This window comes from Neoarius graeffei, chromosome 21 (genome assembly GCF_027579695.1).
Source record: "Neoarius graeffei isolate fNeoGra1 chromosome 21, fNeoGra1.pri, whole genome shotgun sequence".
In the NCBI taxonomy this organism is placed as follows: domain Eukaryota; kingdom Metazoa; phylum Chordata; class Actinopteri; order Siluriformes; family Ariidae; genus Neoarius; species Neoarius graeffei.
The window spans coordinates 14179639-14203661 of NC_083589.1; the positions used below are offsets into that span (position 1 = coordinate 14179639).

General features: G+C 47.7%; 1 protein-coding gene across 1 annotated transcript in view; it reads right to left on the reverse strand.

Annotated features, from left to right (window-relative positions):
* Positions 1-1360: 1360 nt before the first annotated feature.
* The window catches only part of mrpl42 (mitochondrial ribosomal protein L42), a 112256-nt gene continuing 89593 nt past the window's right edge, over positions 1361-24023 (reverse strand). Inside the window, exon 6 of the mRNA XM_060902738.1 lies at positions 1361-1503. Coding sequence (XP_060758721.1) covers positions 1458-1503 — 46 coding nt within the window. The 3' untranslated portion in view covers positions 1361-1457. The remainder of the gene's footprint in view (positions 1504-24023) is intronic.

Sequence of the window (24023 nt, forward strand, 5' to 3'; positions counted from 1 at the left end):
CGTTTTGACGGTATGTATTATTGAAAGGGTCATTTTTAACAGTATTACTGATACTGCTTATATTTCACTGTCATTTTGCAAACAGTCCTATTTTGCCATATCAAATACCCAAAATGTATCATATTATTCATATTTAAGTGAATAATCAATTCAGTCATCATAACTTGGCATTTTTAACCCAAGCAGTCAAAAAGAGGAAGTTTATTCAATATTTTCACTCATCTGTGAAGGAGGAACTTTAATTCATGTAAGTCAGTTTCACAAAAACACTTGAATTGTAATCAAAATATAATTTAACCAAGTTGTGAGAATGATTACATTTTAATGCAGTGTGTAAATCTGCAACTTGTTCAGATGTGATATAAGTAATGATATCTCATCTCATCATCTCTAGCCGCTTTATCCTGTTCTACAGGGTCGCAGGCAAACTGGAGCCTATCCCAGCTGACTACGGGCGAAAGGCGGGGTACACCATGGACAAGTCGCCAGGTCATCACAGGGCTGACACATAGACACAGACAACCATTCACACTCACATTCACACCTACGGTCAATTTAGAGTCACCAGTTAACCTAACCTGCATGTCTTTGGACCGTGGGGGAAACTGGAGCACCCGGAGGAAACCCACGCAGACACGGGGAGAACATGCAAACTCCACACAGAAAGGCCCTCACCGGCCACGGGGCCCGAACCCGGACCTTTTTGCTGTGAGGCGACAGCGCTAACCACTACACCACCGTGCCGCCAGTAATGATATCTTCACTGTAAAAAGAAACTAGTCAACACGTTTCCATGTGATGAAAAAAGCAAATAATTGAATAAATCAATGGGATATTGTGTGACAGTTTCAAACTTTTGTCTGTGTATTACTATTATGCTAATTGATAATTTAGTACAAAATAAGGGGTGTATCTACATGACATCCTGCGGGCACAACAAAGTAAATTTTAATAAAATGTCTGATAACTGATGAACATTCGAAACTAAGGAGTAAAATTTAAAAATATATTTGTTTTTCTGTCCAACAATTGCATTTAAAGAAACACATGTCCAGGAAAAAAAAAAAATTCCTTGGTTTTTAAATACATACATGTTTCCATGTTATGCAAGTGAACTTCAGAACATCATTAAACTTTTCCACAGTGGAGGCCAGATAAAGCAAGATGCTATCTTTATTCTTATTAAAAACATGACAAAAAAACATTGAGTGTTCAGTAAATGCAAAAAAATAATAAAATTAGAAAATGTATTTTTTGACCATAATGTCCCAAATGGATGGCTGGATGGAGATGGATTTTTTACATACATCTCTGCAAAAAGTAATTACACTGGGGGGAAAAAATTACACCATACTTGCAATTCATTTATAAATGTTTTTATTTCTTCTCTCACACACACAAAAAAATGGAGATTAGAATCAGGTCACAGTTATACACCTCTTAGATAGCAAACATTGCTATCGGTCTTGGGGTGGATTTCGGTTCCTGCGCCTTGTATGATATCTGCAAAGAAACAAAACCAATCAATAATTTTGAAAAACGTTAAAAATCATATGTTGCCATTCACCAGATACATGGATTTAGAGCGGATTTAAAAAAAAAAAATATTCCATACAAATACCCCACCACTCCACATTCGTTTGGTGAATGTTTGCATAAAGGTAATAAGAAACCTGGAAAAAAAAAAACTGCAGCTGACTCAGTCAGAAGTAATTAATTTGGGAATTATTCCATTCTGTCAAATAGCATGACAGCTGAGCAGCAGTCTGTGCCTCCTGCAATAACTAAGTCATTCTTTGATGATCTTCTCCTCTTCTGTTTGCACATTCACAATTTTGTCTCACATCCTGTTGCAAACCAATTATCAGGTTAGAACTTGGCAGCAGTGATCTTTGCTAGGCGGACAATTATGTCAGAACTTCAATTACATTGTTTGAACACCATGCATTCAAGCTTCAAAGCGGGCAGGGGAAACCTGCAACTGCAAGATTTGTGTATTATTTTTGTTTTGTACAACTGGAGAGTGAAAAAAAGAAAAGGAACACCATGCAGAAGTTTGGGCACCCCAATACATCTGAGTTCTCAGGTAACTTTTACCAAGGTTCCAGACCTTAATTAGCTTATTGAGCTGTGGCTTGTTCAAATTCTTCTTTAGGAAAGGTCAGATGATGCACATTTCAAAGCTGTATAAATTCTCTGACTCCTCAAACTTGTCCCTAAAATCAACAGCCATGGGCTCCTCTAAGCATTCTGAATAATAAAATAATTTGCTCACAAAACAGGAGAAGGCTACAAGAACGTAAAGTGTTTTCAGGTAGCTGTTTCCTCAGATTGTAATGTTATTAAGAAATGGCAGTTAACAGAAACAGTGGAGATCAAGGTGAGGTCTGGAAGATGAAAACTTTCTGAAAGAACTGCTCCTTGGATTGCTAGAAAGGCAAATAAAAACCCCTGTTTGACTGCAAAAGACCTTCAGAAAGATTCAGCAGACCCTGGAGTGGTGGTGCACTGTTCTACTATGCAGCAACACCTGAACAAATGACCTTCATGGAAGAGTTATCAGAAGAAAACCGTTCCTGCGTCCTAGCCACAAAATTCAGCGTCTGAAGTTTGCAAATGAACATCTAAATAAGCCTGATGCATTTTGGAAATAAGTCCTGTGTACTGATGAAATCAAAATAAAACTTTTTGGCCACAATGTGCAAAGGTATGTTTGGAGATAAAAGGGTGCCAAATTCCAGGAAAAGAACACCTCTCCAACTCTGAAGCATGGGTGTGGATCGATCATGTTTTGGGGTTGTGTTGCAGCCAGTGGCACAGGGCACATTTCATTGGTTGAGGGAAGCATGGATTCGTATAAATACCAGCAAATTCTGGAAGCAAACATCATACCATCTGTAAAAAAGTTGAAGTTAAAAAGAGGATGGGTCCTACAATAAGATGATGATCCAAAACACACCTCAAAATCTACAATGGAATACCTCAAGAAGCACAAGCTGAAGGTTTTGCTATAGCCCTCACAGTCCCCTGACAAACAACATTGAAAATCTGTGGCTAGAGCTCAAAAGAGCAGTGCATGCAAGACAGCCCAAGAAACTTGTAGAACTGGAAGCCTTTTGCGAAGACGAATGTGTGAAAATCCCCCAGGTAAGAACTGAAAGACGATGAGCTGGCTACAAAAAGTGTTTACAAGCTGTGTGTGGCAGCGGGGGCGTGGTCAAGCGCCGGTCTGTGACAGGAGGGCGGAGTCAGGGAAGGTGAGTGGCAGAATCACTACACCTGAGAGCAATTAACCTGTTTGTGTGTCTTCCCAGTGACCGCGCCCGATTTAAAGAGGGAGAGCTGAGAGCAGAGGAGGGCGGATGGCTGAACGAGACGCTAGTGCGTGTGTGTCTCTGTGTATATTAAATATACCGATTGTTAGACTGAAAAGTTTGGCAATAAAGCCGTTATTTCCCTTCGATCTCTGTCCTGCCATCCTCTGTGCTCCACCCACACGTAGCGAACCTTACAGTGGTGTCGAAACCCGGGATCCAGAGTGGAGCACCAACCAAGCAGCCCCATGGAATCCTCCCCGTTCGCCGACCTGGTCCACGCCCTCGCCACGGCCCAGCAAAGCCAGCACCAGGCGCTCATCACACTCCGGAAGGAACAAGAGCGGCGCTTTGAAGCCCTGGTGCTGGCCCAGCAGGAAGACCGTGAGGCGTTCCGGCACCTCCTCGCGTCGGCGGGGTCCACCAGCGCTCCGGCCGCGGGCCCGTCTCCCCTCACCGTCACCAAGATGAGCCCGCAGGACGACCCCGAGGCGTTCATCACGCTATTTGAACAGGTCGCGGAAGCCTTGGGGTGGCCGATGGAGCAGCGCGCGGCACGCCTCCTCCCCCTGCTAACGGGAGAGGCACAGCTGGCCGCGCTACAGCTCCCCACCGACCGCCGGCTGGCCTACGCGGACCTCCGCCAGGCCGTCCTCCAGCACGTGGGGCGCACACCGGAGCAACAGCGCCAGCGCTTCCGCGCTCTGCAATTGGAGGAAGTTGGCCGGCCGTTCGCGTTCGGCCAGCAGCTCCGGGACGACTGCTGGCGGTGGTTGAGGGCCAACGATCGCGACGCCGAGGGGATCATCGACCAGGTGGTGCTGGAACAATTCATCGCCCGCTTACCAGCAGGAACCGCGGAGTGGGTCCAGTGCCACCGCCTGGCGTCGCTCGATCAGGCAATCGAGCTGGAGGAGGATCATTTGGCGGCTGTTCCGGCGGCAGGACAGCAGACGACGTCGACGCTTCTCTCCTCTTCTCTCTCTCCTCCACCTTCTGTGTCTTGTCCTCGCCCCATTCCCCCACCGCGGAGACGGGGGCCGGCTCCACCCCAGCCGGCCCGCCGCATCCGCGGTGCCCTCCCGTTTCTCCCTCCTGTGTCTGTCTCTCCCCCACCTCAGGTGAGTGAGCCCCAGAACACCGGTGCAGACGGAAAGCCCGGGCCGGTTTGCTGGCGTTGCGGGGAGCCGGGCCACCTTCAACAACAGTGCACAGCAATGGAAGTGGGCGCGGTGGTTCGGATCCCCGACGCGCCAAAGACCGCCCTCGATCGGGCCGGAGCGTATCGCATACCGGTGAGTATCCAAGGGGCTACATATCAGGCGTTGGTGGATTTGGGTTTGTGGCAGTGGGGGCGTGGTCAAGCGCCGGTCTGTGACAGGAGGGTGGAGCCGGGGAAGGTGAGTGGCAGAATCGCTACACCTGACTGTAATTAACCTGTGTTTTCCCAGTAACCGCTCCCTATTTAAGGAGGCAGAGAGAGAGAGAAGAGGGAGCGCAACCCGGGTCCAGATGAGTGTGTGTGTATGAATGAATGAGATTACTTAGACTGAAAAGTTGTGAAAATAAATTGCCTTATCTGCCTCCAAGCGTTGTCCTGCCGTCCTTTGTGCTCCACCCACACTCGATACGTGCTACAGTGGTGCTGAAACCCGGGATTAAGGTGGAGCACCAACACAGCAGCCCCATGGAATCCTCCCCGTTCGCGGACTTGGTCCACGCCCTCACCACGGCTCAGCAGAGCCAGCACCAGGCACTTGTCACGCTCCGAAAGGAGCAGGAGCGCCGCTTCGAAGTCCTGGTGCTGGCCTAGCAGGAAGATCGCGAGGCGTTCCGGCATCTCCTCGCGTTGGCGGGGTCCACCAGCGCCCCGGCCGCGGGCCCGTCTCCCCTCACCTTGACCAAGATGGGCCCGCAGGACGACCCCGAGGCTTTCATCACATTGTTCGAGCAGGTCGCCGAAGCCTCGGGGTGGCCAATGGAGCAGCGCGCGGCGCACCTCCTCCCCCTCCTGACGGGAGAGGCGCAGCTGGCCACACTACAGCTCCCCGCCGACTGGCATACGCCGACCTTCACCTGGCTGTCCTCCAGCACGTGGGGCGCACGCCGGAGCAGCAGCGCCAGCGCTTCCGCGCGCTGCAGATGGAGGAAGTCGGCAGCCCGTTCGCGTTCGGCCAGCAGCTCCGGGACGCCTGCTGGCGGTGGCTGAGGGCCGAAGATCGCGACGCCGAGGGAATCATTGACCAGGTGGCGCTGGAACAGTTCATCGCCCGCTTACCGGCTGGAACCGCGGAGTGGGTCCAGTGCCACTGCCCGGCATCGCTGGATCAGACCGTGGGACTAGCGGAGGATCATCTGGCGGCTGTTCCGGTGGCAGGACAGCAGACATCATCATCATCTCTCTCCTCTTCTCTCTCTCTTTCTCCCCCCCCCTCCCGTGTCCCGTCCTCGCCCCATTCCCCCACCGCGGAGGCAGGGGCCAGCTCCACCCCAGCCGGCCCGCCGCACCCGTGGTGCCCTCCCATTTCTCCCTTCTGTGTCTGTCTCTCCCCGCCTCTCAGGTGAGTGAGCCCCAGAACACAGCTGCAGAGGGAAGGCCCGGGCCGATTTGCTGGCGCTACGGGGAACTGGGCCACCTGCAGCAACAGTGTGCAGCGATGGAAGTGGGGGCGGTAGTGCGGATCCCCGACGCGCCAGAGGCTGCCCTCGATCGGGCCGGAGCGTATTGCATACCGGTAAGTGTACAAGGGGCTACATATCAGGCGTTGGTGGATTCAGGTTACAATCAGACCTCGATCCGCCAAAGCCTGGTGCAAGACGAGGCATTGGGGGGAGCACAAGGGGTGAAGGTGTTGTGTGTGCACGGGGATATTCACAGCTACCCGTTGGTGTCGGTCCACATACATTTCAGAGAGGAAAAAAATCGATAGTGAAGGCGGCGGTTAATCCTCGCCTTACCCACTCTCTGATCTTGGGGACTGATTGGCCGGGATTTCGGGGTTTAACGGCACGCCTAGTAAAGAGTGGGTCCTGCCGGTTAACAGGGGAAGGTCCCGGTGTCGCTTTGGCTGGAGCTGCGGTCGCAGAGCCATCTACGTCATCTCCGCGACAGAGTGAGGAGCCACCGGCCCCTCCTCTTTCTATTGGGGAATCCCTCGCGGATTTCCCACTGGAACAATCGCGAGACGAGACTCTGCAACACACGTTTGACCAAGTGAGAGTAATCGAAGGTCAGACACTCCAGCTGAACGCCACCCCATCCTTCCCCTATTTTTCCATTTTGAAGGATAGGTTATACCGAGTGACGCAGGACAATCAGACGAAAGAGCGAGTCACCCAATTGTTAATTCCAAAGAGCCGCCGGGAATTGGTATTTCAGGCGGCTCACTTTAATCCCATGGCTGGACACCTCGGGCAGGATAAGACACTCGCCCGGATAATGGCCCGATTCTATTGGCCGGGGATTCGCGGCGACGTCCGTAAGTGGTGTACGGCGTGCCGCGAATGCCAGTTAGTAAATCCAGCGGCCATTCCAAAAGCGCCCTTGCGTCCCCTACCATTAATCGAGACCCCGTTCGAAAGAATTGGGATGGATCTCGTCGGGCCATTAGATCGGTCAACACGAGGGTACCGCTTTATATTGGTTCTGGTGGACTATGCAACACGATACCCGGAAGCGGTGCCTCTTCGCAATATCTCAGCACGCAGTATTGCGGAGGCCCTCTTTCACGTCATCTCCCGGGTTGGAATCCCGAAAGAGATTCTGACTGACCAAGGCACCTCGTTTATGTCACGAACACTGAGCGAACTGTATGGGCTACTGGGTATTAAGCCGATCCGCACCAGCGTTTATCACCCACAGACGGACGGTTTAGTTGAACGGTTCAATCACACCCTCAAGAATATTATCAAGAAATTCGTAAGTGAGGACGCACGTAACTGGGATAAGTGGCTCGAACCCTTGTTGTTTGCAGTGCGAGAGGTCCCCCAAGCCTCCATGGGGTTCTCCCTGTTTGAATTATAATATGGGCGTAAGCCGCGCGGCATCTTAGATGTACTGCGGGAAAATTGGGAGGAGGGACCTTCACAGAGCAAAAACGAAATTCAGTACGTTATGGATCTGCGCGCAAAACTCCACACGCTCACCCACCTAACTGAGGAGAATTTGCAGCAGGCCCAGGAACGGCAAGCCCGCCTGTACAACAAGGGTACGCGCCTTAGAGAGTTCACTCCGGGAGATAAGGTACTCGTCCTGTTGCCCACGTCGAGCTCCAAATTAATCGCCAAGTGGCAAGGACCCTTTGAGGTCACACGGCGAGTCGGGGACGTCGACTATGAGGTTAGGCGAACGGACAGGGAGGGGGCACTACAGATCTACCACCTCAATCTGCTGAAACTCTGGAAGGAGGAGGTCCCCGTGGCGTTGGTGTCGGTAGTTCCCGAGAAGGCGGAGCTGGGGCCGGAGGTCCAAAAAGGGTCATTGGCATCACGTACCTCTCCGGTCCCCTGTGGAGACCACCTCTCTACGACCCAACTCACAGAGGTCGCCCAGTTGCAGGCCGAGTTTTCGGATGTGTTCTCGCCCCTGCCCGGTCGCACTAACCTCATAGAACACCACATAGAGACGCCCCCGGGGGTGGTAGTGCGGAGCCGTCCTTATAGATTACCCGAACACAAAAAAAAAGGTGGTTCGGGAAGAACTTCAGGCCATGCTCGAAACGGGCATCGTCGAGGAGTCCCACAGTGACTGGAGCAGCCTGGTGGTCTTGGTTCCCAAGGCCGACGGCTCGGTCCGGTTCCGTGTGGACTATAGAAAAGTCAACGCGGTGTCTAAATTCGACGCGTACCCAATGCCTCGTATTGATGAGCTGCTCGATCGACTAGGCACGGCTCGCTTTTACTCGACACTGGATTTGACAAAGGGATATTGGCAGATCCCCTTGACTCCATTATCCCGGGAAAAAACGGCCTTTTCCACGCCGTTCGGCTTACACCAGTTCGTCACACTTCCGTTTGGGCTGTTTGGGGCGCCCGCTACATTTCAGCGGCTGATGGACCGGGTCCTCCGGCCCCACGCCACCTATGCTGCCGCTTACCTAGACGATATCATCATTTATAGTAACGATTGGCAGCGGCACCTACAACACCTGAGGGCCGTCCTTAGGTTGCTGAGGCGGGCGGGACTCACTGCCAACCCAAAGAAGTGTGCGATTGGGCGGGTGGAAGTACGGTATCTGGGCTTCCACTTGGGCAACGGGCAGGTGCGTCCCCAAATTAATAAGACAGCAGCGATTGCGGCCTGCCCGAGGCCCAAGACCAAAAAGGGGGTGAGACAGTTCCTGGGGCTGGCTGGCTACTATCGTAGGTTTATACCCAATTATTCGGACATCACCAGCCTGCTGACTGACCTCACTAAAAAGGGGGCGCCAGATCCGGTCCAGTGGACGGAGCAGTGCCAGCGGGCTTTCTCTGAGGTAAAGGCTGCACTGTGTGGGGGGCCACTTTTACGCTCCCCTGACTTCTCTCTCCCTTTTTTGTTGCAGACTGATGTGTCGGACAGAGGGCTGGGGGCCGTTTTGTCCCAGCAGGTGGAGGGGGAGGACCGCCCAGTCCTATACATCAGCCGGAAGCTGTCAGTGCATGAGGGTCGCTACAGCACAATTGAGAAAGAGTGCCTGACGATCAAGTGGGCGGTCCTCGCCCTCCGTTACTACCTGCTGGGGCGCCCTTTCACCCTCTGTTCGGACCACGCACCCCTCCAGTGGCTCCACCGCATGAAGGATGCCAACGCGCGGATCACCCGTTGGTATCTGGCACTCCAACCCTTCAACTTCAAGGTGGTCCACAGGCCGGGGGTGCAGATGGTCATGGCGGACTTCCTCTCCCGTCGGGGGGGGGGGGGGGGGGGGAAGTCTGCTACGGGCCGGACGGGTGTCCGGCCTGAGTCGGGCGGTGGGGGTATGTGGCAGCGGGGGCGTGGTCAAGCGCCGGTCTGTGACAGGAGGGTGGAGCTGGGGAAGGTGAGTGGCAGAATCGCTACACCTGACTATAATTAACCTGTGTTTGTGTGTGTTTTCCCAGTAACCGCTCCCTATTTAAGGAGGCAGAGAGAGAGGAGAGGGAGCGCAACCCGGGCCCAGACGAGTGTGTGTGTGTGTGTGTGTGTGTGTATGAATGAGATTACTTAGACTGAAAAGTTGTGAAAATAAATCGCCTTATCTGCCTTCAAGCGTTGTCCTGTCGTCCTTTGTGCTCCACCCACACTCGATACGCGCTACAGGGTTGTAATCAGACCTCAATTTGCCAAAGCCTGGTTCAAAACGAGGCATTGGGGGAAGCACAGGGGGTGAAGGTGTTGTGTGTGCACGGGGATGTTCACAGCTACCCTTTGGTGTCAGTCCACATTTTCTTCAGAGGGGAAAAATTTATAGTGAAGGCGGCGGTTAATCCTCGCCTTACCCACTCTTTGATTTTGGGGACTGATTGGCCGGGATTTCGGGGGTTAATGACACGCTTAGTAAAGAGTGGGTCCTGCCATTTGACAGGGGGAGGTCCCGGTGTCGCTTTGGCGGGAGCAGCTGTCGCAGAGCCGTCTACGTCATCTCCGCGTCAGAGTGAGGAGCCGCCGGCTCCTCTCTCTATTGGGGAATCCCTCGCGGATTTCCCATTAGAACAATCGCGAGACGAGACTCCGCGACATGCGTTTGACCAAGTGAGAATAATCAATGGTCAAACGCTCCCGCCGAACGCCACCCCGTCCTTCCCCTATTTCTCTATTATGAAGGATAGATTATACCGAGTGACGCAGGACACTCAGACGAAAGAGCGAGTCACGCAGCTTTTAATTCCAAAGAGCCACCGGGAATTGGTATTCCAGGCGGCTAACTTTAATCCCATGGCTGGACACTTAGGGCAGGATAAAACACTAGCCCGAATAATGGCCCGATTCTATTGGCCGGGGATTCGCGGCGATGTCCGTAGGTGGTGTACGGCGTGCCGCGAATGCCAGTTAGTAAATCCAGCGGCCATTCCAAAAGCGCCTTTGCGCCCTCTACCGTTAATCGAGACCCCGTTCGAAAGAATTGGGATGGATCTCGTCGGGCCATTAGATCGGTCAACACGAGGGTACCGCTTTATATTAGTTCTAGTGGACTATGCAACGCGATACCCGGAAGCAGTGCCTCTTCGCAATATCTCAGCAAGGCACCTCGTTTATGTCACAAACACTGAACGAACTGTATGGGTTATTAGGTATTAAGCCGATCCGCACCAGCGTGTATCACCCACAAACGGACGGTTTAGTGGAACGGTTTAATCGCACCCTTAAAAACATAATTAAAAAATTTGTAAGTGAGGACGCACGTAACTGGGATAAATGGCTCGAACCCTTGCTCTTTGCAGTGCGAGAGGTCCCCTAAGCCTCCACGGGGTTCTCCCCGTTTGAATTATTATATGGGTGTAAGCCGCGCGGCATTTTAGATGTGCTGCGAGAAAATTGGGAGGAGGGACCTTCACCAAGCAAAAACAAAATTCAATACGTTATGGACCTGCGCGCAAAACTCCACACGCTCACCCACCTAACTCAGGAGAATTTGCGGCAGGCCCAGGAACGGCAAGCCCGCCTGTACAACAAGGGTACGCGCCTTAGAGAGTTCACTCCGGGAGATAAGGTACTCGTCCTGTTGCCCACGTCGAGCTCCAAATTGATCGCCAAGTGGCAAGGACCCTTTGAGGTCACACGGCGAGTCGGGGACGTCGACTATGAGATGAGGCGAACGGACAGGGGTGGGGCGCTACAGATTTACCACCTCAATCTCCTTAAACTCTGGAATGAGGAGGTCCCCGTGGCGTTGGTGTCGGTGGTTCCGGAGAAGGCGGAGCTGGGGCCGGAGGTTCAAAAAGGGACATTGGCATCACGTACCTCTCCGGTCCCCTGTGGAGACCACCTCTCCCCGACCCAACTCACGGAGGTCGCCCAGTTGCAGACCGAGTTTTCGGATGTGTTCTCGCCCCTGCCCGGTCGCACTAACCTCATAGAGCACCACATAGAGACGCCCCCGGGGGTGGTAGTGCGTAGCCGCCCTTACAGGCTACCTGAACACAAAAAAAAGGTGGTTCGGGAAGAACTTCAGACCATGCTCGAAATGGGCATCGGCGAGGAGTCCCACAGTGACTAGAGCAGCCCGGTGGTCTTGGTACCCAAGGCCGACGGGTCGGTCCGGTTCTGTGTGGACTATAGAAAAGTCAACGCGGTGTCTAAATTCGACGCGTACCCAATGCCTCGTATTGATGAGTTGCTCGATCGACTAGGCACGGCTCGCTTTTATTCGACACTGGATTTGACGAAGGGATATTGGCAGATCCCCTCGACTCCACTATCCCGAGAAAAAACGGCCTTTTCCACACCGTTTGGGTTACACCAATTCGTCACACTTCTGTTTGGGCTGTTTGGGGCACCCGCTACGTTTCAGCGGCTGATGGACCAGGTCCTCCGCCCCCACGCCACCTATGCGGCCGCCTATCTTGATGACATCATCATATATAGTAATGACTGGCCGAGGCATCTGGAACACCTAAGGGCCGTCCTTAGGTCGCTGAGGCGAGCGGGTCTCACAGCCAACCCAAAGAAGTGTGTGATTGGGTGGGTGGAAGTACGGTATCTGGGCTTCCACTTGGGCAACGGGCAGGTGCTTCCCCAAATTAACAAGACTGCAGCAATTGCGGCCTGCCCGAGGCCCAAGACCAAAGAGGGGGTGAGACAGTTCCTGGGGCTGGCTGGCTATTATCGTAGGTTTATACCTAATTATTCGGACATCACCAGCCCGCTGACTGATCTCACTAAAAAGGGGGCACCAGATCTGGTCCAGTGGACGGAGCAATGCCAGCGGGCTTTCTCTGAGGTAAAGGCTGCACTGTGTGGGGGGCCACTATTACACTCCCCTGACTCTTCTTTCCCTTTTGTGTTGCAGACCGACATGTCGGACAGAGGGCTGGGGGCAGTTTTGTCCCAGGAGGTGGACGGGGAGGACAGCCCCATCCTGTACATTAGCAAGAAGCTGTCAGTGCATGAGGGGTGCTACATGGGGGGGGGGGGGGGAGTCGGCTGCAGGCCGGACGGCTGCCCGGCCTGAGTCGGGCGGTGGGGGTATGTGGCAGCGGGGGCGTGGTCAAGCGCTGGTCTGTGACAGGAGGGCGGAGTCAGGGAAGGTGAGTGGCAGAATCACTACACCTGAGAGCAATTAACCTGTTTGTGTGTCTTCCCAGTGACCGCGCCCGATTTAAAGAGGGAGAGCTGAGAGCAGAGGAGGGCGGATGGCTGAACGAGACGCTAGTGCGTGTGTGTCTCTGTGTATATTAAATATACCGATTGTTAGACTGAAAAGTTTGGCAATAAAGCCATTATTTCCCTCCGATCTCTGTCCTGCCGTCCTCTGTGCTCCACCCACACGTAGCGAACCTTACACTGTGATACTTGCCAAAGGGGGTGTTACTAGGTACTAACCATGCAGGGTGCCCAAACTTCTGCTTCGGGCCCTTTTCCTTTATTGTCATTTTGAAAATGTAAAAGATGAACATAAATTTTTGCTTAAAATATAAAGGGAATGAGTCATCTATAACTTTATGCCTTTTGGAGATCATTTCATCTTCAACTTACTTAACTATTCACAGTAACTGCAATTTTGAACAGGGGTGGCCAAACTTTTGCATACCACTGTATTCCATTAAAAATAGTATAAAGACAATAAAATAAATGTTCAAACTGAAGTTTTGTTTTTTGAAAAATATGCGCTTATTTTGAATTTGAGGTCAGAAGCACGTTCCAATAACATGGACAAGGGGCATCAGGGTTTCCCCAAGGAAAAAAAGAAAAAAGAAAAAAGTGGACTGCCAAACAAAGCAAGGTGGCATGCAAGCTAGAGGGGTCCAGGAGTATGCCCCCCCCCAGAAATGTCTGAAATACAAGGCTTCATTTCATGGATTCTGACGACATCTAGAGCTAGTTTTTAGCAGTTCAACATGTTGGGAAAAAGCTATATTTTACTTAATTTTTCAAGATATACCCTTTCCCACCCTCAATACAGTTACTTGCATCTCACAAGCAGTGTACCATTTCAAAGGACACTTCACTTTGATGCCAAATAAACTGCAGAGTGATGCAAAATGGCACAAATTCAAAATACTAAATCATTACATTAGAGACACTAAACTTTTGTTCCAACACATAAGAACTTGGACTTAGCTGAATTTTCGACTGGCTTACTCCAGTCCTTGTCAAGGAATGACCCTCTGCTTCCGGCACATGACTCTATGCGACTGGAGCAGAGGATCAAAGGTCACTGACAACCAGAGCCTCTCCCCCCCGTCTTTGTTTAGAGTCAGTTGAAGAGCCCTGATGTAGGTTATCGACGACCTTCAATCCTCTACTCCAATCACAAAGTCACGTGCCAGAAGCAGAGGATCATTCCTTGACAAGGACTAGAATAAGCCAATCGAAAATTTGGGCAAGTCTGAGCCCTTGTGTGTTGGAACAAAAAAGTTTAGTCTCTATGTCGTTTACCAACACAGAGGAGTCTACACGTGACTAAATCATTACATTTTGGCAATAGTGCAGATGACTATTTCAAGAAAATACTGCATATTGAAAAGAACAATAAAATGAACATCAAATGATTTGATATTTGGGAAAATTTGTAGCTGCAGAACCAGTCAGAAAAGAGCAGTCAGCTGCACAAGAGTAGAGCAATGAGTTAGCTACACGAGCAATTTTGTGCCCCTTTGTGTTTTTTGGTTGTTTTCTATGTTTAGACTGCTGCATTCCAGATTGATGTTTCTCACATGTGCACATAGACGAGCTCTAGTGAACACATCCTTTTCTGCTGGAGTTGCCACCAACCAGGCCATATGTCTTCAGCCAATTTGGATCTATACCAGATTTACTCCCCCCCCCTCTGCTCTAATGAGCTTTCTTGCCATTTTATGGCAGCTCCCTGGACAGCAGCATCAGTGCCATCACGGATCTCACTGCCAGACTCGAGCTGGCCAGCAACATGCGTCACGGTCACAACTATGGTCTCCTGCTGTTGCCAAGTTGTTTTCAATCTTCAGCCTCTCCCTTGCTCAGGCAGTGATTCCCAGGTGCTTCAAGCAATCCATTATTGTTCCTGCCCTGAAGAAACAGCCTGCTTGTCCTAATGATTACCATCCATTAGCACTGACCTCAGTTGTGATTAAGTGCTTTGAAAGACTGGTCAGAGACCTTCACCTCTTCACTTCCTGCCAAACTGGACCCACTACAGTTTGCTTGCCGGTCTAATCATTCTACTGATGATGCCATTGCACAACTCTCAGCCACCTTGTCTCCGGACGGGGGAATTATGTTAAGATACCGTTGTGGACTATACAGTCAAGCTGGAAAGTCTGCACACTCCTTTAACCTTCTCCACGTTTTATTATGTTACAGATTAATTCTACAATAGATTGAGTTCATTTTTGCCTCAAACATCCACACACAATCGCCAATAATTACGAAGTGAAAAGTTTTTAGAAAATATGCAATCTTATTTTACTGACAAAAATACATTATTTAGGGGTTACATATCTGTACACACCCTTAGCCTAATACTTGGTTGATGCACCTTTAGCAGCAATTACAGCTTCAAGGTGTCTTGGGAAAGAAGCTACAAGCTTGGCACGCTTGTTTCTGGACATTTTTGCCCATTCCTCTTGGCATATCCTTGCAAGCTCCATCAGGTTGGATGGGGAGCATCAATACACAGCCATTTTCAGCTCCTTCCACAGATGTTCAATTGGATTCAGGTCTGGGCTCTGGCTGGGCCACTCAAGGACATTTAGAGACTTTCTCCGAAGCCACTACTTTGTTCTCTTGGCTGTGTGCTTCGGGTCGTCGTCATGTTGGAAGGTAAACCTTCACCCCAGTCTGAGGTCCAGACCACTAGAAATAGGTTTTCTTTAAGGATCTCTGTGTACTTCGCAGCATTCATCTTTCCCTCTATCAGGACTAGTCACCCCATTCCCACTGCTGAAAACATCCCCACATCATGATGCTGCCACTGCCATGCTTCACTGTAGGGATGGCATTAGCCAGGTGATGCAGGGCTCTACATTAACTTTTGAAACCACTTGTCCTGTCGGGCAAGTTGAAAGGAAATTTACTTGTCCAAAGAAATATTTGAGAAAAAAAAAAATTATTTGTAACCCAACAATCTTTATTGCATTTGTATCACACTGCTTGTGGCTTGTATTCTTGCCATGAGACACTAGAATGTCTCGCCTATATGAAGCTGTACCTTTAAACATGCTGCTCGAGACATCAGCATAAGTAGGATGTGATATGCACAGAGAACACTGCATTCCATCTCCGGTGTCTTGGACCCATTCAAATTCATCCTTCCAAGAATTGAGAAATTTCTGCTCTCTTGCTTTCATAGTTCTGCTGTGATTGTTTCCTCTTCTTTTCAGCACCAGATGCCTCGGATACACTAGACTTCTTTGTGAAGCCGAACTTCAGGAGGGACATTTTCTAAATGTCTAAATTTTTATAATGAACACCATCAACAACAATTCAAATATTTGGAAATTACCACATACTCAACGTAAATATACAGTTGAATAATGATCCCGCCAACAGAAACATCAACAAATCCACGTGTATGACACGATTAAAACCAATCATAAACGACCGTTTACTTTTCAGCTCAAATACACAAAGCGGTATTGGCCGGTTTCGCAAGTGGAATATTCAGTCCACCCAGGATTTTGCGGGCCTTTGTGATTGTTGCGGGCTAAAATGTCTGATGTTGCGGGGGGTTTTCCAAAAAATTGCCATGAAAGTTGCGGTGTTTTTTAGGTTTTTGTTGCGATTACATTGCGGGAGGAAGTGAAAGTTGCTAGAAATTGTCATTTTCTCTTTTTGTGATTAAAATTGAGTGATATGTTATTACTGAAAAACTATTGATTAAAAAAACAGACACTGAGAAATGGTCCTAAAAACAACTTTACCAATATAAAAGATTACCAGGACTACAAAAATGCAGAAAAATAGGCTTTACTTATCCAAATGCACCTGTTGGTTCAAAAGTTAAAGTGCATAGAACCTCACAGCACAACATGAAGTTACCTTAAAATACAATATAAATGCCTCAGCTTTCATGTAAGAAAAAAAAAAACTATTAATACTAGTACTGTGTGCAGGCAGTCTCTCCTGAAGACTAAATTAAACAATAATTATAAACTAATAAAATAAATGGCTCAGGCTCCATAGAAGAAAAAAAAAACAATTTGAACAGAATCTCACAGTATGATGCTGAAGCTGCCTAAACAATGGAAAATAAAATACCATTTTGGCAAAAATGTTGGCATCCACTAATTTCTTGTATTAAGTAAAAAGTGCACACAGTCCTTCACTGTAAACATAACACACTTTCAGTAACAGAATTTAAGCCTATATAAATGCTGACTCGCACATGCTGCTTCTCTTGAACGTGTACACGGAAGTAAGGCGGAAGGTAGTTTGTCGACGTCACCTCAAGATGACACCAATGATTGGTCAAATTTGCGGGAAAGTTGCGGTGATTGGATATAATTGCAACACCGCCCTGAATTCACGGGGATTGGTTGAATTTGCGTTGATGTGGCAAATCGCAACATCGCAAAATCCTGGAGGGTCTGAATATTGCGCATGCGCACATCGCTCTTTCCGAATAGAAACATCCGGCAATTCATCAAAACAATATGTCGAGTGAGATGCTTCGGAAATCATGTGAATAAACTGATAAATTTGATATGTAACCCGAATATCGGCGTATTTTGGCACTTGTCCGATCGGACAAGTAACTGAGACAATGAATTTGTCCGACATAAAGTATCACTTGCGGACAACCGTTAATGTCGAGCCCTGTGATGAGCGGTGCCTGGTTTCCTCCAGACGTGACGCTTGGTATTCAGGCCAAAAAGTTCAATTTTGGTTTCATCAGACCAGAGAATTTTGTTTCTCATGGTTTGAGAGTCCTCTAGGTGCCTTTTGGCAAACTCCAAGCAGGTGGTCATGTGCCTTTTACAAAGGAGTGGCTTCTGTCTGACCACTCTACCATAAAGGCCTAATTTGTGGAGTACTGCCTGGATGGTTGATCTTCTGAAAGGTTCTCCCATCTCCACAAGAATACACTGGAGCTCTGTCAGAGTGACCCTTGGGTTCCTGCTCACCTCCCTGGCCAAGGCCCGTCTTCCCCGATCGCTCAGACAGGCTGAGCGGCCAGGTCTAGGAAGATTCTTGGTGGTTCCAAACTTCTTCCATTTACGAATGATGGTGGCCACTATGGTGGTGCTCTTTGGGACCTGCAAAGCTGCAGCAAATTTTTCTGTACCCTTCTCCAGATCTGTGCCTTGACACAATCCTGTTTGAGGCCTGCAGATAATTCCTTTGACCCCATGGCTTGGAGTTCGCTCTGACATGCACTGTCAACTGTGGGACCTTATATAGGCAGGTGTTGGCAATCCCCAATCATGTCCAATCGATTGAATTTACCACAGGTGGACTCCAATTAAGTTACAGAAACACCTCAAGCAGTATCCGTGGAAACAAAATGCACCTCAGCTCACTTTTGGGTGTCATATCAAAGGGTGTGCACACTTGTGTTATGATATTTTACATTTTGATTTTTAATAAATTAACACAAATGTCTAAAAACCTGCTTTCACTTTGTCATTATAGGCCATTTTGCGTAGAATTCTGCGACAAAAAAAAATTAACTCTGTCTACTGTAGAATAAGTCCGTAACATAAAACGTGGAGAAGGTGAAAGGGGTGTGCAGACTTTTCAGCTTGACTGTAGTTCACATTCAACACAATCCCCCTCAAAGCTCATCATGAAGTTGAAGGATCTGGGACTCAGGCCATTACTGTGTCAGTGGATCCTCAACTTCCCTTCAGATAGACCACAGGCAGTAAGGGTGGGGAAACACGCCCCCCAGCGCTGGAGCCCAATAGGGCTGTGTTCTGAGTCCCCTGCTGTAACGGGACTCCAGTGGAGAGAGTGGACAGCTTTCAGTACTTGGGCATTCACATCACACAAGACCAATCATGGTCCTGCCACATCAACGTCTTGGTTAAGAAGGCCCACAAGCATCTGTTCCATCCAAGATGTCTCAGAGACTTCGGTCTCCCACAAAGGGTGCTGTTACTCCTGCACCAACAAGAACTTCCTGATGGGAGATATCGCCACTTGGTTTGAGAACAGCACCAAGCAGAACAGATGGGCTCTCCAAAGAGTGGTGCAATCAGCCAAATGCATCATCCACACCAAGCTCCCTGAACTGCAAATCTATCTCCATCAAGTAGTGCCAGACAAAAGCCAGGAAGATGATATTGGACCTCAGCCATCCCAACCATGGATTCTTCTCTCTGTTGAGGTCAGGGAAGCGCTTTCGCTCCCTTAAGGCCACCACAGAAAAAATTAGAAGGAGCTTCTTCCCCCAGGACATTCCAGCTCTTAATCAGGACAATAAATGGACAACTAGGTTTCATCACCTTATTCCCCTCATCTTACACCTTTTCATGCAATTTAATCTAACCAAACTACAATATATACAATTTCTATTGGAACTGTACCTCTTGTACCAAATTCTTCTCTCTTTAGTGCAATATATACTTATTCTACATATTATACAGTATATAATGTAGCTCTGCAATATACATTAAACACGCATACATATTCTGTATATCCTGCAGAGCATTCCATCACTTTTATTCTATTTATTACTTTCAAGTTAAGTGAAGTTTATTTGTATAGCACTTTTAACAACAAACATTGTCGCAAAGCAGCTTTACAGAATTTGAACGACTTAAAACAAGCTAATTTTATCCCTAATCTATCCCCAATGAGCAAGCCTGTGGCAACAGTGGCAAGGAAAAACTCCCTCAGACAACATGAAGAGACCTCGAGAGGAACCAGACTCAAAAGGGAACCCATCCTTATTTGGGCAACAACAGACAACATGACTATAACATTAACAGTTTTAACATGAAGTCAGTTTCGTTGATGATGTAACTCTTCATTGATGGAAACTTGAGTGCAAAACTGTTCATGACAACTGCAGTCCTAAAGTTAGCAAGTCAACTGTAGTCCTCAGCCATAAAAGCATTACTGTAAGTGTCCAGAGCATCTTCAAAGTAAGACTTTCAACTGTCCATATGGGGCCGTCCTCCACAGGAGTGATGTGATGACTCCAGCCAGACATAGGGCACCAGGATGGATCAGGCAGGTCCAAGGAGCAGAAGAGGCCAGCATTTCGATCTCAGGATTGACATGTAACTCAGAGGGACAGATTTTTGGGGGGAGGGGGAGAGAGAACACAGGTTGTTGGGTATGCCCAATGTCACCTGAATAAGTAGGAACAGTATACATGTTGCACTGAGTACAAGCAGGGATTCTGGCAACTAACTATGACAGCATAACTAAAAGGGGAGAGCCAGAAGGTAACACAGCCATGAGGGCGCCCCACGACATAAAGCAGCCAGCCACTACACAGTCAACAAACTCAAGTGAACAAGCAAGTGGGGGACTGACAGCATCCATACATACTTGTTTATGCACTTATTGGAGCATCCAGACAGTAAGGCATTACAATAATCCAACCTGGAGGTAACGAAAGCATGAACTAGTTTTTCCGTATCATGTAGTGACATTACATTTCTTATCATCTTAACAATATTTCTGAGATGAAAGAAAGCTATCTGGGTAATGTTATCAATGTGAGTTTCGAATGAAAGACTGGGGTCAATAATCACTCCGAGGTCTTTTACTGCTGCACGTGAAGAAACAGAAAGGCCATCCAGTGTTACTGTGTAATCAGAAAACTTACTTCTAGCTGCACGTGATCCTAGTACAAGTACTTCAGTCTTGTCAGAGTTAAGCAGAAGGAAGTTAATAAGCATCCAGTGTCTAATGTCCTTCACACATTCCTCAATTCTATTAAGCTGGTGTCTCTCATCAGGTTTTGCAGAAACATACAACTGTGCATATCAGCATAACAGTGGAATCTAATACAATGTTTACGAATATCACCCAGAGATAACCTATATATTTTTTCTTTTTTTACTACCCCCCCAAACCTGTCTTCACAACTACAGAGCACTGCAATCAGCATTTCACTGCATGTTGTACTCTGTATGATTGTGTATGTAATGCAAATTTGATACACAACTTCAGCTGCTCAACAGTTTGGGTCTCCTTTGTCATAATTTTGCGCTTCATAATGCACCAAATGTTTGAGACATATCTGAACTGCAGGCAGGCCAGTTTAACCCCTGGACTCTGACTACAGAGCCATGCAGTTTTAATAAGTGTATAAAGCAGTTTGGCATTGTCTTGCTGAAAGAAGGAAGGCCTTCCCTGAAAAAGATTGTGTCTGGATAGCAGCATATTGTTCTGAACCATGTACACATCTTTCAGCATTAATGATGCCTTCCCAGATGTCATGTGCACTCATGCACCCTCGTACCATCACAGATGCTGGCTTTTGAACTGTGCACTGATGAGTTGGATGGTCCCTCTCCTCTTTAGTCTGGAGAATGTGGTGTCCATTATTTCTAAAAAGAATTTCTACTTTTGATTTGTCAGACCTTGGGACAATTTTTAATTTCACCTCAGTCCATCATAAAAGAGCTCAGGCCCAGAGAAGGTGGCAGTGTTTCTGGATCTTATTTATATCTGGTTTTCACCCTCTAGGGTCGAGAGCTTCACTGGCAAAGCTTGGCAGGTTTAAAATGAGTAGATCATGTATTTAAAAACTTGCAAAGATATTTATCTAATAATATAAGCATGATAAACAAAAACTTTACACTTTCCTATATGCCCACTGCCAAATATATTTAAAATTACCTAAATTAGATGAAACAAAACTTGTCACCTTACTCAGGCTACATCCACACGACAACGGCAACGAGATTTTTTTTTTTTTTTTTAAATATCACATCCACATGGGCAACGGATCAGTAAAATAATCAGGTTCATATGGCAACGCAACGCTTGCTGAAAACAATGCAATACACATGCCACACCACTACGTGCGCTGTAAGACGGTCCCATTGGAGACACCAGAACAATAGAAGTAGACGCATGCGCATAACTGCGCATGTGCACAGTGACTATCCCTGTCACACGTACACACTTTCTCACTCCCTATCCTATGGATATAGTCCCTTTAAATCACGTGCTCGTTTTTTGAATGGAGACGCGGAAAGAGGAATGAACGGGGGTAGATGGAAGCCGGTACGCCAACATTCTGATATCCTCCAGAATTCTTTAATGGTCCGGAATAAACATCTGAAGAGGTGAGATCGCTCCTTTTTTTTCCCCTATTTTTGCTGGCGGGATTGACTCTGCCCTAAGGGCTATTCTCTCTCTCTCTCTCTCTCTCACTTTGCACCATTACACAATAAATATTCACAGTGAAAATATTTTGTAAGCGTGTTTCATGAACCAAGTTATAGGATTTGTTGACAACTCGCATCAAGTTCGTTACACTTCTACCCGGCGGGAAGCACGTGGTTGTGACGTCATCATAAACAAATCCGTTCTACTCATCCAGACGACTTCGCAATGGCTCCGTTGCCAGATTTTTTCACTCTGGAACCCGTTCTCAAAAGATTTCGTTTTGGGGCACCCAAAACGCCGGTGCCGTGTGGACGCCAGGCCGAAACGATAAACAATTTTATCAGATTCACCTGAATCCGTTGCCGTGTGGACAGGGCCTCAGTCACACCGGAGTCAGCGCGCTGAGGGCCCACTTACGTATTCATAAAAGACTATTCACATGGTAACGGCATGATAATCACTTTCACGCTTTCAGTTTCTCTTTCGCAGTGGGAATGCCCACTGTAAACAGAATAAAATGTCAGCCATAGTTTACGCTATTTGAAGGTAAAACGTGTTGCAAGAGACGGCATGGATTTTATGTGCTTCGGATGATTCAGGACAGCAATTCAATTCAATGTTGAGTGCTGCGACACTGGTGAGCAGTGCCTTTTATTTTATTTATTTATTTAAAACGTCGACTCAATCCAGCCGAAGAGCAACTCAAGTAATTGTAAATATTTATTATAAGCATATAGGTTGATATGCATGCACTGTTGTGAAGATGCAACAAAAGTGACTGAGCAATTTTTCCAGAGTTAAAAGTATCTCTCAAAAATAGTTAATTTTGCTCCATTTTGAGTTTAGAGAGAATTTGGAGTGGGAGCAAAATTAGAGTAATTGTGTCAGAGTAACAGCTGGTTGTGGCTCTGAACTGAGAAATAGTACAAGAGTTAATTTCAAGACACACTGAAGAGAGTCAAATACCAGATAAATGAAGTTGTAAAAAGCAGTTTTAGAGCTGTGTTGGAGTGTGTGTGTGTGTGTGGGGGGGGGGGGCGGTGGCAGCTTTACCCATTGTGATGAACCATTTTGACCACTTAACCTGATGGGATTAAGGCTACATCCACACGACAACGGCAACGAGATGTTATTTAAAAATATATCGCGTCCAAATGGGCAACAATCAGTAAAATATCAGGTCCATATGGCAACGCAACGCTTGCTGAAAACGATGCAATACACATGCCACACCTCTAGGGGCGCTGTAAGATGGTCCCTTCGGAGACACCAGAACAATAGAAGTAAGGACGCATGCGCATAAACTATTATGCGCGAGACTTCATATTAGCCACAAAGTCAGGAAAATCTGTTTGTAAAATTACATTATAATGACCAAATACAATGAAAAGGATTTTTCCAGTCTCACCTGTGAAAGGTAATCCCATGTGATCTCGTTTGGACGGCAAACCTGTTGGTACAGTTAAACACAGCTAATCTTTATTCTCCGCTTTGACCTCTCCAAAATGGCGGCGAGGATGACGTATGATTCTACGTGGAAGGCGGCGTCTTTAATGGTCCGGAATAAATTGAATGATACACGTTGATGGATTAATTTGTTGTTTCTCACCTGTGAAAGGTAATCCCATATGATCTCGTTTGGACGGTAAACCTGTTGGTACAGTTAAACGCAGCACATGAATCTTTATTCTCCGTTTTGACCTATCCAATATGGCGACGAGGATGACGTATGATTCTACGCAGAAGGCGGCGTATTTAATGGTCCAGAATAAATTGAATGATACACGTTGATGGATTAATTTCTTCTGCGCCCTTTTTGAGGAATGTATTGTAGGACTTAAACCCACATCTGAAGAGGTGAGATCGCTCCTTTTTTTTTCCCTATTTTTGCTGGTGGGATTGACTCTGCCCTAAGGGCAGAGTCTCCCTCTCTCTCACTTTGCACCATTACACAATAAATATTCACAGTGAAAATATTTTGTAAGCGCGTTTCATGAACCAAGTTATAGGATTTGTTGACAACTCGCATCGCAATGAGAAGATCATTGGCACTACTGGTGTTAAGAATCAGACCATTTTATAAATGAATATTTTGCTGTAGAGCTGCAGTGTTTGTACAATTGCATGTTTTTGCTTCACTATTACTGTCACTATTCTGCTTCTTGCATTACTACTGTGAACTAACACTGAACATAATAATAATAATAATAATAATAATAATAATAATATCCAAGCTCGTGTTTCACTCTCACTAGTGCTCTGTAAGGCTTTTTCCTGGTGATATCCTGATGATATTCGTTACACTTCTACCCGGC